This window comes from Calidris pugnax, unplaced genomic scaffold (assembly GCF_001431845.1).
Source record: "Calidris pugnax isolate Ruff unplaced genomic scaffold, ASM143184v1 scaffold8, whole genome shotgun sequence".
NCBI lineage: Eukaryota > Metazoa > Chordata > Aves > Charadriiformes > Scolopacidae > Calidris > Calidris pugnax.
Genome location: NW_015090830.1, coordinates 16,876,713 through 16,892,185, shown reverse-complemented (window position 1 = coordinate 16,892,185; position 15,473 = coordinate 16,876,713). Strand labels below are relative to the sequence as shown.

Genomic DNA, 15,473 nt, shown 5'->3' with positions numbered 1-15,473 from the left:
GGGGGGGGGGGGGGGGGGGGGGGGGGGAGCGGCCCCAGCCCCGGATGGAGGCGGCCGCCGCCATTTAGGCACAGCCCGCAGTGGCAAAGCAGAGAGGGGGTTGTGTGCGTGTGTCGGGTTAGTCGTTGCTACGGTTGCCGCCATGAGGTACCTGTCGCGGTTGCTGCTGCTCGCCCTGCTCGTCTTCCCCGCTGCTCTGCTGCTCGGGGGCGCCCGCGGCGGCCCAGGTGAGAGGCCTTGGCCGCCTGAGGGAGAGGGAGCGGGGGGTGGTAACGGCTGAGGGGAGCAGGCAGCGGGCCCCCGTCAGCCAGCCGGCGGGGTGAGCCGCCCCCGCTGTGCCCGGGGAGCCCAGCGCTGCCCTCCCGCCGAGCGAAGGGGGGTGGCAGCGGGCGCTGCTCATTCATCGCCGTCGGGAGAGGCCCTTCTGGCCGCTCTGCACACGTGGGCCGGGGCCCGCACCGCCCTCCTCGGCCCGGGATGGGGCTCCGGTGTCTGGTTCCGCTGCTGTAGAGCGTCCTGGCTGTGGGGCGCCGCGGGGTGCGGGCTCCTCCGGGCCTCGCCTCCCTCCTTCCACACACCCCGAAGTGTCCTTCAGGGCGCCCGGCGCTAATCCCTGATTGCGCTGTAGCGTTATCTGATTCACCATCTGGAGATTGCCGCCCCGCTCCGCAGCCTGGCAAAGGCCGAGGGGCAGCCGTCTCGGCCGGCTCTTCCCGTGGGCTGGGCGGCACACGCCGTGCCTGTGGGCTCCCTCCGTCCCGGAGAGCGGGCAGCTCGCCGTTCCCGCTATTGCCACATCATCAGCCCCTCCGGCATCCCCTCGGAAGGACTGAAAATTAGAGGTTTAAGAAAACGTGCCAGCGCAGTGAAGAATGGCTATGCCCTACCCGTAGCATGCTCAGATACAAAGGTTTTAATTTAAAAAAAAGTAATCTTTATTTCTAGGCTTAGAAGTTTGAAAACTTATGCAAATAAAATCAGTGTAGTTAGTCTTAGGTTAAGTATTGCACGTGGTTGAGCTAAAGTCTTTGAGTGTACCTTCTAAAGACATTTAAAGGGTGGGGGATATTTCCTTTTTCTAGCTCTGACTGATAATCCTGAAGTCCTTCGATAAACTGCATAAGGGTTCTAATTCCCTGTCAAAGTTCTAAAATATTTGTTTAAAATGTTTAATCGTAGCAATTAGACTTTTTTTTTTCCAGGCTTGGGTAAATCAATCATCCATTCATTTATACTCATTCATTTTTGGAAAATGTTAGCTTTATTAAAAAAAAAAACCCACACTGTAGTTTTGTGTATATTTTTTAAAAAGTTCTCAACCTAATCTGCACGTGCTCTAAACTGCAAGTGGACAGAGCTGTGTCCTGTTGGCACTGTTTGTATTAATCATACGCGCCCAGTGTTTGAATGTGTGAGACTCGGCTCCATAAAAGCAAAGAGGCAATGAACTGTCTGACTGCACTTGTCTTGGAGCATTGCTCTAGATCAGATTTCCTTACTGACTAGTGTTCTGGTTCTGTTGAACATATGGATGTAGCAGTATATGATATTGAGGAGGTCATACTGAAAAGGACTTTGTTTTAAAACTTGAAAAGAAGTGCAAAAATAATAACTTTTTCACTACCTGTGAAAGCATGGTCTTCTGATACCAGCAGATGAAAAAGACATGCTAATAATTTATTAAACTTACTAGTCTTAGAAGAAACAGTACTCACTAAGTTAATTTTCCTGGCAATAGCAGAGTCTTTTAATTTTCACATTTGCAATGACAAAACAAAATTAAAGTATTGTAATACGTTGATATGTTGAAAAATTAAACAATAGCTTTTAAGGCAAGTTGGTTGCCATTTGTGAGTTTAAGCATTCACTGTGTGAATGCTGAGCTACTTGTTACCCAGCTGTAAACTTTTTGGGTTTGAACTTACTGGCACGTAAATCAGTGGTTCAGAAAGTTATTAGAGAAGGAAAAAGACTGAAAGATCAACACAGACACTCATTCGAATGTGAGGTTTTTGCAACTGAGGCTTCAAAACTGTATTTGACGCATTTTTAAGAAATTCTTCAAATGTTAGAAAATGGTACTACAGTGTCAGTTTCCTGTTGGTTAACTAGACATTGAAAAGTCTTTCTTGTGTTTGCATTTTATTTTGGTAGGATCAGGTTTATTAGTTGCAGCTCAAGATGCTACAGAAGATGAGGAAGCTGTGGAAGATACTGTAGTTGAAGATGAAGATGATGAAGCTGAAGTTGAAGAAGATGAGCCAACAGACTTGGTAATTGTACATGAATGTTACTTCATAAGTATGAATTAGACCAAAAGGACTTGAAGCTAGATAGTTTAGAAGTATTTAAATATGAGTTTAATAGCATTGCTATTTCCAAACAGCTGTCTCAAAGTCTCCCATTAAACTTATGTTCCATTTGAAGTTTTAGAAGGATTTGTCGTCTTTTCCTGAATTACCATCTGAAAAATCACATGGGGACAGCCTGATTTCTGACTACTAAACCTGAAGTTCACAAAAAAGAACACCAAGTGAGAGAACCAGATTCTCATAGGAGCCCCATGCAGTTCTCTTCCAGCATAAGCTGCATCTTGGTCAACTGAGAACATTGGGGTATAGGACTACATCATTTGGGCTTCTTTGGGATTGATTTTCAAGGGGAAACAGAACCTTAGTTCATAGTTAAGCTCAGTATTCTGAAAAGCTTGGTTTTACAGCCTGTTTTCACTTACTACATTCCTAGTCTCTGACACTTGTTGCAGGGTATGCCTGTTATACCAGTGGCCATCTTGCTGTTTGAGGTCACTTGTTTTCAGCTTGACAAAGTGAGATACTTTATGTAGTTATGTGGTCTGCTTGTAGCATTAGAGTAGCATTAGGCTTGCTAGACAGTTGGAGTACTTGAATTGGTACAAAAAGTTCTCGCATTTCTGATGTAAAATTAGGAAGTTTGGGACTTTATTAGAAGACATAAAAATGTAGACCTGGTAAACTGTTCTTTGATTCTACTAGATTTTTACTGATGTTGATGAGCTTAATGGTCAACCAGTTTTCTTAAGTGGTAGAAGGTATGCTAGCTATTCCGTACTGACAGAATATTATTAAATAATCTTTTGGATGGAATTTGCTTTTAATAAATAGTCTGTGACTCAGGCACAAAACATTGCACTTTTTAGGCTTTTCTCTTATTTGTCACTGAAACAGAAGATACAGTTCTGCGTAGCATCTTGAAATCAAGATGCTAAGTGTTTGGTTCTGGTTTGTGGCTTCCCTAGATCATGGTATGTGTACAACTGATCCACTAGGCTATCTACTGCTTCAGGTAGTTGTCTAAGCAGTGAAGTCAAATGATCTAGTTAACTCACAAGCAATTAGTTCAGGCAGTTCAAAATGGGGTCAGCCTTGTTTTTATTTGGTGGAGGAGGTGGTGTTCCTGTGATCCCCATGTGGAAAATAAGCCCTTAATACGTGTGTTTTCCAAATTACAAAGTGAATCATCACAAAGGTGAGCTTGAACAAGTGAATCCACGAACTAACTTAGTTTCAACAGTCTATTTCCATACTTAATACTTAACTAATTAAAACTGAATAGCAAAGCTTCTATAAACACATGCTCAGCAGGGAAAGTAACTCATTTGCCTTATGGTTGTCTGTAACTTTGCAAAATGCTTGCTTTCGAAATAGAAATAGCTTAGATGCGGACACTTAACATTTAAATTCTATTCTTTTCCTTCCACCCCCAAACAGAGACTTTCCTGTTGATTTCTGATCAGAAACCTTTCAATACAGCTAAATGCAGCTGAGATTAGTCACTCTATCAAATGTAACTAGTAGAAGGATAAATGCTGAAAATGATGCGAATCAAATCTACAGGGAGAACAGACTATGCGCTAATTCTGCAACAGCAGGAATTGGTACCAGTGCTTGCCACTGTGGCAAGCTTTAACACCTGGGATTCTTGTGAAACAAGCACGGTCTTTGCTTCACTGTTCATTATAGGATTTTTCAAAAAAGTCTCTTGTCTTAGACAGAAGAAAAAGAAGAGGAGGACTTGTCAGGAGAACCTAAAGCCTCACCTAGTGCTGATACAACAATCTTATTTGTGAAAGGCGAAGGTAAGAGTCCTGTGCTATTCTACTATCTTCTTTATGTTGCTTAGGCTAATTATATAAATGTGTGCATAAAATAGCAAAGCTCTAAAAAGCCAGAATCTGTTCTAGACACTCTCCATTTAGAAATGGCTAGATGTGGTGTATGGAGCTCTTAATGTTGAATATCTTTTGTTTTAGACTTTCCAGCGAACAACATCGTAAAATTCCTGGTGGGCTTCACCAATAAGGGTACAGAGGATTTCATTGTCGAGTCTCTGGATGCTTCTTTCCGGTATCCCCAAGATTACCAGTTTTATATCCAGAACTTCACGGCTCTCCCTCTGAATACGGTGGTTCCACCCCAGAGACAAGCCACGTTTGAGTACTCTTTCATCCCTGCTGAGCCTATGGGCGGTCGTCCTTTTGGCCTAGTTATCAATCTCAACTACAGAGATGTAAATGTAAGCCTCATGTTGTAATTCATTTTAATCTTTCTCGTTGATGTGGAAATTTCAGGAAGGAACTGCTTAGTCAAGTTACTCCCTCTTTGGACAGTCAATGTTTTTGTGGTTTTTAAGCAAATCAGTAGATACATAAGTACAGTAAGTGACTGTCTACATGTTTCACAATAGCCCCTTACGTACACTTAATTCTGAATACATTGGATTTGAAGTTATGTCAGCGGTGGAACCTAGAATGCATCAAACTGTGTAGTAGTGGGCTCTACTAACTTAAAAAAAACCAACCCAAACTAAATGTTTCTTTAGGATAGCCTAAATTTCATTTTACGTTTCTTATTGGGCATTGCTGACAAACTTAATCAGCCTAATATCTGCAATCAGCCTAAATCCTATCTGCAAACTTGACTTGGAGCAAATAAATCACTAGCAGTAGCAGTCTTGGGGAAGACTATCCAAAAGCATAAGTGGGTATTTAAATAGGGTATTCTTTTCTCTTTTAGTGCAGGTCAAAGTTTAACATGCTTCTATACCCTTGTGGTTTGATTATTCTGATAAGAAACCTTCATATGCAGTATGTCTTGTGCTATAGGAAATAACATCTTCAAGGCCAGCTATAACTTTCACAATAATACCAAGACTGTTCTTTGTACTTGCATCAAAAAGTTTGCTTTTGTATCTTGAGTCAAACTTGCACTGCTTGCAAACTTAATCAAGTCTCGTGCAGGAGATACTGCTTGCTTTCTTGTCTCTTTCCAAGAACATGGAAGAAGACAAACATTTGTGTATGTGTTCAAGAACTGACTTCTAAATGTTTTGTGGAAACTTTGTTACAGGGCAATGTGTTTCAAGATGCTGTCTTCAATCAAACTGTTACAATTATTGAAAAAGAAGATGGGCTGGATGGAGAAACGTAAGGAGGCTGGAGATTCAAGTTTAGTTGGTGTACTGGTACAATGGGTTATTAATGGGGCCAGTAACAATAGTTCTTAAATCCTCATTTTACAGAATCACAAAATCCTCATGGTTGGAAGGGACCTTTGAGATCATTGAGTCCAAACACAATGGGGAAAAAAAACCAACCACACCACAAAAACCCATAAAGTCTGCTTTGTTTTGCTGATGATGTAGCAGGCATTTAACCTGTGTATTGTTGATAGACTGAAAACACAAACTTTTCCCCCAAATTAAGATTTGTATTAATATTATGTAGCTTCAGAATTGGTACTGTGTCAATGAGCAGTTTACACATGTACTTTAGCTCCAAGGGCTTAAGCCTGGAATAGGAGCTGATGTTATACAGCTACATAGCAATTCAAAGCTGTCAGGCTTTTGATATGCTACTGTGCTTTTTCCTGAGAGTTAAAGATGCAGAGGGACGATAGTATTGGGCTTTGAGTCTTACTGGGAAGACTGGAATAACTTGCTTCTGGAGCAGTCCTCTATAATCCAAGCTCATATAAACTGTAGGATGCATTTGGAGTATAAAATAGAGAAACTCGCCCTTCTCCTTTGTTACTTTAACCCCTATCTGTAGCAGGCACAGTTTAGGAGTGGTTTTGTCTCTCTTAAAGACTAAGTACATCTGACATCTTACATGTTGCAAGCCTATGCTGTGTTTATATGCTTGTAAGTATTCTAACACTGGAGTGGAATTTTAAGAGAACCTGTGAGTTTAAATGAAAAAAGACCTTCAGAAATAGTTGTAGACGATGCTGGATATTGGAGTTCTTCTGCCACAGGTAGAAATTTCCATTGATTTGTATTTCTCAGATACAATAGCATCAACGATGGAACAGTTTGTCACATAAAAATGTGATGCTCTGATAAAGTAACTATCAAAAGAATTGAAATTATTAGAACCAATCTGAGTTAATGTGAATAGGTAATTACCCTAAAACAAGGATGTTTGGTTAAGTCTCTTCTGTAGTTTAACTGTTATTTCCTTTGTTATAAATCTGAGCTAAGATGTTCAACTTGGAATAGATTATTTACCAGTAAACTCCTGCTTGGTTCCCCAAATTAATTTTAGATATTATTTATGTTCACCTCTTGCTAAGTATCAACAAGTATTTCAGGTAGAATTCTTCAACACAAACCAAAATGCACTGATTTAAAAAAAAAAAAAGGATTCTTTGCATTGGCAGAATTTTAACTGTGGAACACAGAGCAAGATAAGCAAAGCCTTTCAAAGGTCTTTTGGCAATAAATTGGTATCGTAGCAGTACTTGCTTTGCAGTAGCATTCTAAAAGCATATAATAGATTTTTTTTTTTACGGGTTTTGTAAATGGTTAAAGCTGTCACAAACATAAATATAAACTGTGACCCAATGTCTTGAAACATGATAATGCAAAAGAGTTCTTGCAGATACTATATTTTGTTAATTCTTTGTAATAATTTCCCAGTTTATACTACATTTTTTAAATGTTCTGTTGTTGAGAATTTAAGTTTAGGATTACAGTTTCTGAAATCAAAGTCAGAATAATAGTTGTTAGCACTTCAGTTTCAGATTCATTGGGGTTTTTTCCCCACCCACCTACAGAAGTTCTTGGGAAAGATGAAGTGGACATCTGGCCAAAGCCTAGCTCAGCTTACTTTCTGTGCATTTTTGTAAACTCTTAAACACTTAAGATTTTTAGCTAATAGTTTCTTAAACTGTTTTTTAAAGGATCTTCATGTACATGTTCCTCGCTGGACTTGGTCTACTTGTTATTGTTGGCCTACATCAGTTACTAGAATCTAGGAAGGTGAGTAGTGTGTTTTTTCTATGTACTTGTTAATACAAGACCTTACTGATATGAAAATAAAGACATTCAGTAACTGCTTCTGGCATACATAAGCACAGGTAGAACTTTAGAAGACTTGCATTTAGACCTAAGACCTTAGATTATTGGTAAAACCAGGCGTGTTTTTAAAAAATGCTCATAATTGGTGACATTTAGACTGCTTACCTAATGCTCTTTGGTTCTGCTTTTTGGCACCATACTGAAGTGGTTGATATGTCAGCTACTGATTCAGTACTTATTGGGTAGACTTTCCCCGTGCTCTCTATTTTGATCTGTTAGTTTTATCTAGGTCAAACTTGGGGAAACACTGCTGCCTAGTCCTTTACTTAGTTCTTACCACTGCTTTGCTGTGATGTTGACTACCTGGCCTTCTGGATTCAGTTTATAATGCTATAATGGCTAATGGTTTGTCTGTATAAGTGGCTGGGCAAGTAAAAGCTGTTGAAAGCTTGAAGTCTCATCTGGATGCAATGCACAGGCTATGTCTTTGTACGGTCTGGTGTACTATCCTTCTGAAGTAGCTTCCCTTGGGAAGAAGTATGTCATGATTATTGTGCTGTGAAATCTATTTTGCGAGGTGACATATGAGAACATTGTGCTGATCTGAGAAAGTATAATAAAACCAGTCACTGCAAAGTTTGATTAATCATTGGCCCTTTTTCGTAACGGGTATAATGAACTTGCCCATGCGTGTGAAATCTTAGTATCTTTGTGTAGAATAAGTATTGCAAGGCATTAGAAGTGATAACGCTGAGGTAAATAAATTGCTAATGGTAAAGATAGTTAAAACTAAGCTACAAAGACAGCTTCATGCATTGACTAGCCTTAAATTTGTGATCTAGTGAAATAATTGCAATTCATTAAATATACCACTATTAGTTACTTCTAATACTTGTGCTGTCAAAACTCTGTGGAAAGAAAAATCTTTCTTCTTTCTTGAATTTGCAGAGGAAAAGACCAGTACAGAAAGTAGAGATGGGAACATCAAATCAGAATGATGTTGATATGAGCTGGATTCCCCAAGAAACTTTAAATCAAATAAGTAAGTAGTCTGCCTTCCACAAACTAGAGAATAACAATTACTTAATCAATTAGTTGTAACTGAGTAAGTAGCTGAGATCAATTTCTCAGAACAGCGTACATCTCTTCTAGGGAATGAAAAACTGTCTAAAGCACTATGTTTAATGATTAAACTATTACATTAGCAGCCTATTTTTGAATAAAACAAACTCCCCTGGTTGATACAATAATGATTACTGGTGACTTACAATTTGTTCTGTAGAGTCTTTTTCAACAGTATAAAACCTCTACTCAAAACCTGGATCACAAAGGAAATTTAAGTAGGACAAAATATGTCTTCTCAAAGTTTCTGTAAGTTGTTTGGCAGTTGGCCATGATAAGACTAGATATTAGTGTTCTTCACAAATCCCAAAATGACTAAGTTCTACTTGATATCTGAAATGCTAGCAGTAAACCACATACCTGTTTCCTGTAGACCATTTGTGTGTTTGTGGATATTTCTAACTTCTCTTGCTGTTTCTTCTGTTTTGCTTTCCGATGGCTTCAGTGCAGAGTAGAAGAGGTGAGGCAAGCCCTGTTGATCATAAAGAGTGTGTCCATGTGATAATTAAGCATGGATAGAAGTACAGTTTCCTGCATGCAGTGATGGGTGTTGCAGCATGAGCAGTAAAACATTACAGAACAGATGCACACAACCACACAATCACATTTTATATGCATTGCATATAAATTGATGTTTTGGTATATGAAAATGTTTGTGTATGTATTATTCCTAGTTATATTGTTGTAAAATAGTTTCAGTCAATTATTGCTGAAGTACCGTTGTCTCCTTTAATAGCTCCCAGAACCTTTTCTGTAAAACATAGATGAGCATCTTGCCCTCCCTCCTGCCTTGGTGTAGTATCAAGCTGATGTTACATGAGGGAGGTGGAGGACAGATCCTCTCAGTGGAGGCTCACCCCTCTTGTGATGGCTGAGCACATCTTGTTTCACTACTTCTTGACTACTTTATTGTTGAAAGACACTTCATCCTGTACTGATTGACTTGTAATGGCATGATGGCTGTTCCTTGTGTTTGCACATACAAACCAAGTGTTTGAAGATGGTGCTGCTTAAGAAAATGTGCATTTTTAAGTCAACAGATACCCTTAGCAATCACTCTAGCACTTCATAGAAAGTATTATAGCTTCTCTACAATATTACAAGGATTGAAATTCTGCCTACGGAAGGACATAAAATTCTGCCTATGTAAAGGACAATTATAGGCCTGTCAAAGTCTTAAATGTAGGATGATGCTTCTGACATCCAGTGATCATACAGCTAGAGCTGGATGGCTTCCCCATATGGGATATTTGATTACAAAATGACATCTTCATAGTCAAATGTAGATGCTTCCCAGAAAAATGTGCATTTTTCACAACCAAAGCACTTCTGCTGTTAATCTGCATGAATGTGGAAATATTTCATGCAAGACAAAGCTGACTAAAGGAGGGTAAATCACATATTTCTTCAGGCAGGTAAACTCCAACCAGTAATGATCAAATAATCAATTAACTTTCTAGAAGTTTAATTATTGAACATGAAACTTTTCTAAACAGCGGAGCATGCAGTTTTGTCAGGAAATGGTGTTGGATTTGATGTTTTGGGTGGTTTTCTGCATTTTAGTAGCTTACAAATTGAATAACCCTCACCCTGGAGTTGCATGTTACAGCTTAGGAACATTCTTTTTTGTTACCTTCTATTTAGGATGCTAATAGTTAAAAAGCCTAAAGTTGGTTGAACTCACTTCTCTGTGGTGATGCATTGTACTCAAAAGGCAGTTTGGCCTGTGTTTGGGAGAGAGAAAAATACATGGTCATGCAACATCTAATTTGAACTAGCTGTGGCAATTATTGCAACTTTCTTTTTTCTTTTTTTAATCTAGATAAAGCTTCACCGAGGAGGTTGCCCTACAAGAGGGCACAGAAGAGATCAGCGGGCTCTGATGAGTAAATGTTTACTAGTGCAACAGTTGAACCTTTACTAATCCTGCCTGTTTGGGTTTTTTGGATCGGAGTAGTGCAGAGAATCCATATCACCATAAGGAAAATACAGCTAAACATTTGGACTGAACAGATTAACTGAATGGTGTTAATATTACTGAAAATGCACTTCTTTTTTTTTTTTTGTTAATTGTTGGGGGGTGGGGGGAGAGGTAGCCATTAAGATTTGTGCCTGCGTGTGTAAGCGGTTGGTCTTAACAGAACATGTTACCCGAAATGTGCCTTTAGAGTTCTGTGTAATGCTGGCTTGTCATCTGTACACTGTCCTCGAAGGATTTTTCTCCTCCCCCTAATCTGAACGTCTAGTGACTTAATCTGTCTTGATTGTATCACGTCTGTATCAGAATCTGTACACATTTTTCTTCAGTAAGTAACTTTATTCTCTCCAGTGTGCACACACTGAAGCTTGTGTGTGTGGTCCTATTTCAGTGGCAAGGCACTGATCATCTAGATTTCTGCATAGTTTGCATTCTAAAGGCACAATTGGGTATAGCTGCTCGTAGCGGTAGATATTTTGCTGCTGGTTTGATCTGGGCATGCAGTGACCTAAAAATCTGAACTTATCTGCGTAGATGTTAGGAAGACTCTTACACAGCAGCAGAACTTGTGAAGCATGGAGTTTGTGTGCTGAATTGGTATTACTACATAAATTTTTTTTATACCCAACTTGTTAAATGGTTAGTTATTGAGTCATGCCAGCAGCTTAAGTATTCTGATTATAGTGGCAGCTCTGCAATGTTTACTCAAGAAATTGAATGAGTCAGAACAGCTTTTCAGTAAGTTCTTGGTTGTCTTACAAAAACTAGAATGTCATATGTATCAAAATGGGGACTTAAAGCTTTACATGGGGCAGGGACTTTGCATTTACTGTACACTCTTGAGACTGAATTTGAAAAAACGTTAGCTTCAAATAATCCTTTTAAATGGCAAACAAGTCACCCTTTACGGTTTTTAAATCTCAAACTTCTTTTTACTGGTCAGTATGTTGATCTGAGGGTTTGGGGGTTTTTATCACCTTGTCTTTCCTACCAGTAACACATATGCATATCATTATTAGATACATGTTTAATACTAAAGCAGAAAAGCTATATGCAATCAAAATGGGATTTTCTTTTGTGGTAGGCACATGATTACCAGGTACCAATTCACATCTGTTGCATTCAGGAATTTGACTGACAGTAAAAAAGACAGTTTACTGCCATTTGAGCACTTGGACAAGGCTTGAGCTGTTTGTATCTCAGCTGCATCCCTTCCCATGTCTGAGGTTATCTGGAAGCTTGCTGAGTTCAGGAAGAGGCATCGATTGGAGACCTCTGATGTCATCTTTTCTTCCCCTTCCTGATTCCCATGTATGAAATTGCTCTTTCAGATCTGTATTTGCTCTGCAGGGACTGAGCTTCTGAGCCAATGAACACTGAGCAATACTTAGATATCATGTCATAGCGTGTTTGAAGCATCTGAGCTCTGAAACTACCTGTACTGGCACTATTTTACTATACACTTTGCCAGAATGAACTGTGAAGATGTTCTTGACTCCTCTAGGAAAAGCAACCTCCAAAATGCTTTGTTTAACTTCCTGATAATGCAGCTAGCCCAGGCAGAATATTTTTAGTAGTTAAGGTTGCTGAATCATCATACGGATCACTTGGCAAACAGTTGAATGCTGTCTCCATAAGGAGGTATCTCTGCTCAAATTGAGGGGAACAACTTTGTTTGCCTTTACTGATGTTATCCCACTGGTTCTGGGTTAGGTTTATGGGCTTATATTCAAACTTGCATTGATCCAACAAAGTGTTTATGTATTAAATGCTTTGTATGCTAAAGCCCTATAGCTATTGCAGCACCTGAACTACTGAACTTTTAAGTTCCCTCTCTTGGGTAATGTCTCTAACCTGAAATCAAGGAAGTTGGTTGGTTGGTTGTTTTCACCTTCTCCTAATGGGCAATCTTAAACTGTTGCTCTAGTTCTTCCCAAGATAGGAAGGTACTCTTTTGGGGAGGGGGTGGGGGAGAGGAATTATGAGACCTGCTCTAGATACAGTGGTACTCCAGGAAAAAAGAAGATCAGAACAGAGGATATTAATTTGTAATATCCTGATATAATTTGCTCAGATAGTTTAGCCCTAACTGGTTGAGTTTTGGAGCAAGTTTGGCCTTTAGAAATCTTACACTGACCAGGACTTAAGAGAAGCTGAAGGACTGAAGCACTGTACAAATAAGTATACGAAGGTTTCAGCTTTCTTCCCCCCACGCAGTGGTTGACATCCAAATGCTTAAGCTCTAAGCATGAAAGAAGAGAGGAGACTTCAGCAACCTGCATAGGAACTAGCAATGGGAAAGTCCAGTTGTACCAGACTGTCTTTCTGATCCTACAACTTGGCATTCACTGTGGATGGTTCATAGGAATTTTCTCAGTCACAAGCAGTACATAAGAGCAGTGGCCAGCAGTCCCCTACTGCTCATGATAAATGAAGTAACAGTTTTGAATTCCTTGTGTCTTGTTGTTTTGCTATAGTTGAAACTTGGCAATAACATTCTGGTGTGTAGTGGTAATTGAACTTTGGCACGTCTTAGGGTGTTTCTAGTGAATAAGCCAGCCTACTACACTCAGATTTCTTCAAATAGGAGAACACAGTTGTTGCTTTATCCTGTTTAAGAACTTTTATTTTGGTACTTAAATTTTCTACTCAGTTTTTAAACAAATAGATAGCTTAGTGTCACAGGTACGTTACTGGATGTCATTGTTATTATTGGCTGAGTAGGGTATAGTTCTGTTGACTTTAAGATGGAACAAGCAGCAATTCTGCCTGTCTCTATGCCATCCCTTTCCATTTTGTAGCACAAGCATTTCTATAATCCAGCATTCTTCCCAACTCAGTTTTCAGCAAGCTTATTGCACTACCACATGCTGTTCATGTGAGGTTATGAGAAGCAAGGACTGAAAGAAGATGTGAACTGGGGTTTCTTCCTTATATTAGTGAGAGATGCTAAAATGGTTTCAGACCACAAATAAACTGGCCTTAGCGTGAAGGACTGCTATTCATTCCTTTCTCTCAGCTCCTTAACTAGTTCAAAAAATTGTCAAGACCTGTTGAGTCTGTACTTGAGGTAAGAAAAACTGCATTAGAGTTCATGTCCATAGTGGTAGCAGAGCATTAACTTTGCTACATGGGAGCTGCATTTGGTAGTTGTGACCCTCTGTATCTGCTTTGTGACAGATGTTCATTTTTTTTTCCAGTATCATTTTATCTGAGGGAGAAGAGTGGCTGGTGTCAGGCTAAAGGATGAAGTGTCATCTCTGGTCTTCATATAAGAAATAATTAAATTGTAGACTGTAGAGGTGAATGGAGCAGACTAGTGATGGCAGTGCTTCTGCTTGTCTCAAAACAGTTACGCTGAACATCTTCCTTACCCTGGAATGGATATAATCAAAAGCATCATTCACTGTTTATTCTGGGAGTGCATGGTGCTAAATAAAATGTTGCAGTGGAAAGCTCTGAATTCAGGGAAGCAGCAGGAAAGTCAAATAGTGACATAGGCTAGTTGTCCTGTTTTTCAGTGTGCCTGATGTACTGAGCAGCAGTTGAGAGTCTGTTCTCTTTTTCTTCGTCAAAGGAAGGACAGTACCTACCTCATAGGAGTGACACAAGGGCTGTTTCAGGAGTGTTTTGAAGTTACTTGATACTTGCACAATATACTTCATGGAGATAATAAGACGACATAGCACTAATGTAACTTGATGGCAACTCCATAGATTCCTGTTTAATCCCCTCACTGAACAGAATTTTGTAGCTTTTTGGTAAGACTTTGTTTAAATACACAGAGGAATTGCAGTGACCTTACAGAGGAGAGCAAAGCCAGAAAGATCTTTCAGTTTCTGCAAGAGTTTATAGGTGGGCTAAATAACCTTCTTCTGACATTTTTCCATTTATCTCTAAATTTTCCCAGGGATTTTTTTAATCAAGTGTTATAGATGATTGTTTGTGTAGATACAATCAACAGTCAGTTTATGAATGACTGGTTGTTTTGGATGATTAAGTTCAGATGATGTACTGCAACTGAAATGTTAAATTAACATTTATTCTTACCTGCTGACTTTCATTTATAAGTGAGATCAGATCTCTTGAAAATGGCTGCAGGTTTTTTGTAAAGTAAACTTGATTTATTTTTTTTTTTCTTAGCATTGTGTAGCTTTTTTTTTTTCCAAATAAAGCATGAGTATGGCAGCAAAAAGAGTGCTCTGCTGGTGCTCTTTTCCTTGATAAGCAACCTGTAGTAGCAAATATGCAAAGAGTGAAAACATGCTGTTCTTAAAAAGCTGCTTTCTTACAAGTATTTGGGATGGGAATAATAGCGAGGAAGTATTCTGTGATGTTTTAGGCAATGGACTAATATTAAGATTAAAATTCTTTGTGAGAATAGAGGAGGGTTCTGGGAAAACACTCAGTAAATTCTTGAATCCTGATCTGTTAAAACCGAGCCATAGTCCCCTACACTTTCAGAAAGAATAACCTATTGTTAAACTGTAGGCAGCGTGAAAAGGGTCTGTTAAGACACTTAAAGGCTGCTGAAGCACAAGGTTATAACAAGGCCAAATCCCTGTAGCTTTAAAGTCCCTGCTGTTGCCTGACCAAGAGACACAAGCGTATTCCAGGCAGTAAATACGGAAGGTAGCAGTTCAAGCAGGTCTGCTGCATCCAAACAGAAGAAGGTAAGACTTGCTGGGGAAAAAAGCTAACAAAAGCAAAGCAAAAATGGCTTAAAAGATGCTGAGATTTTTGTATTTGAACTATGTCTGCTGATAAATAAGGGAAAACTTAAAAGCATGTGTGTTAAGATGCATTTTTAACTCCCAGAGAACATAAAAATGACACTCAATTTTGAAGTCTGCCTCATCTTTACCTGAAAGGATCAAGGTAGATTTTTGAGACTTTGTAATGGTCTCTATCCTTTCTAAGCCAGTCATTGCAGTCTTAATTTCTGTCCCCTCATGTTAGTAGTCTTGATAATAAATTTATATTAATCAAGATGCAGTAAAATTTCACTATTACAACAGTCTAATCCCTTAACCGG

At 39.3% G+C, this 15,473-nt stretch overlaps 1 protein-coding gene across 2 annotated transcripts; it reads left to right on the top strand.

Moving 5' to 3' along the window:
* The first annotated feature begins 26 nt into the window (after nucleotides 1–26).
* Nucleotides 27–15,223, top strand: SSR1 (signal sequence receptor, alpha). 2 transcript variants are annotated; one of them, XM_014940853.1, is made up of 9 exons: nucleotides 27–227; nucleotides 2,155–2,273; nucleotides 4,030–4,117; nucleotides 4,292–4,554; nucleotides 5,388–5,464; nucleotides 7,221–7,299; nucleotides 8,287–8,380; nucleotides 8,906–8,920; nucleotides 10,283–15,223. In XM_014940853.1, exons 1-9 carry the CDS (start codon nucleotides 143–145, stop codon nucleotides 10,348–10,350), a joined length of 888 nt encoding a protein of 295 aa, XP_014796339.1. In that variant the 5' UTR covers nucleotides 27–142; the 3' UTR covers nucleotides 10,351–15,223. The 2 variants fall into 2 exon arrangements, with proteins under 2 accessions (XP_014796339.1, XP_014796340.1); XM_014940854.1 differs by lacking the exon at nucleotides 8,906–8,920.
* The last annotated feature ends 250 nt before the right edge of the window (nucleotides 15,224–15,473 follow it).

Coding starts and splice junctions, on each gene's coding strand:
- SSR1 (XM_014940853.1), top strand. CDS start 143: ATGAGGTACCTGTCGCGGTTGCTGCTGCTCGCCCTGCTCGTCTTCCCC. Junction 228..2,154: donor GGGCGCCCGCGGCGGCCCAG/GTGAGAGGCCTT, acceptor TTATTTTGGTAG/GATCAGGTTTATTAGTTGCA. Junction 7,300..8,286: donor AGTTACTAGAATCTAGGAAG/GTGAGTAGTGTG, acceptor TTGAATTTGCAG/AGGAAAAGACCAGTACAGAA.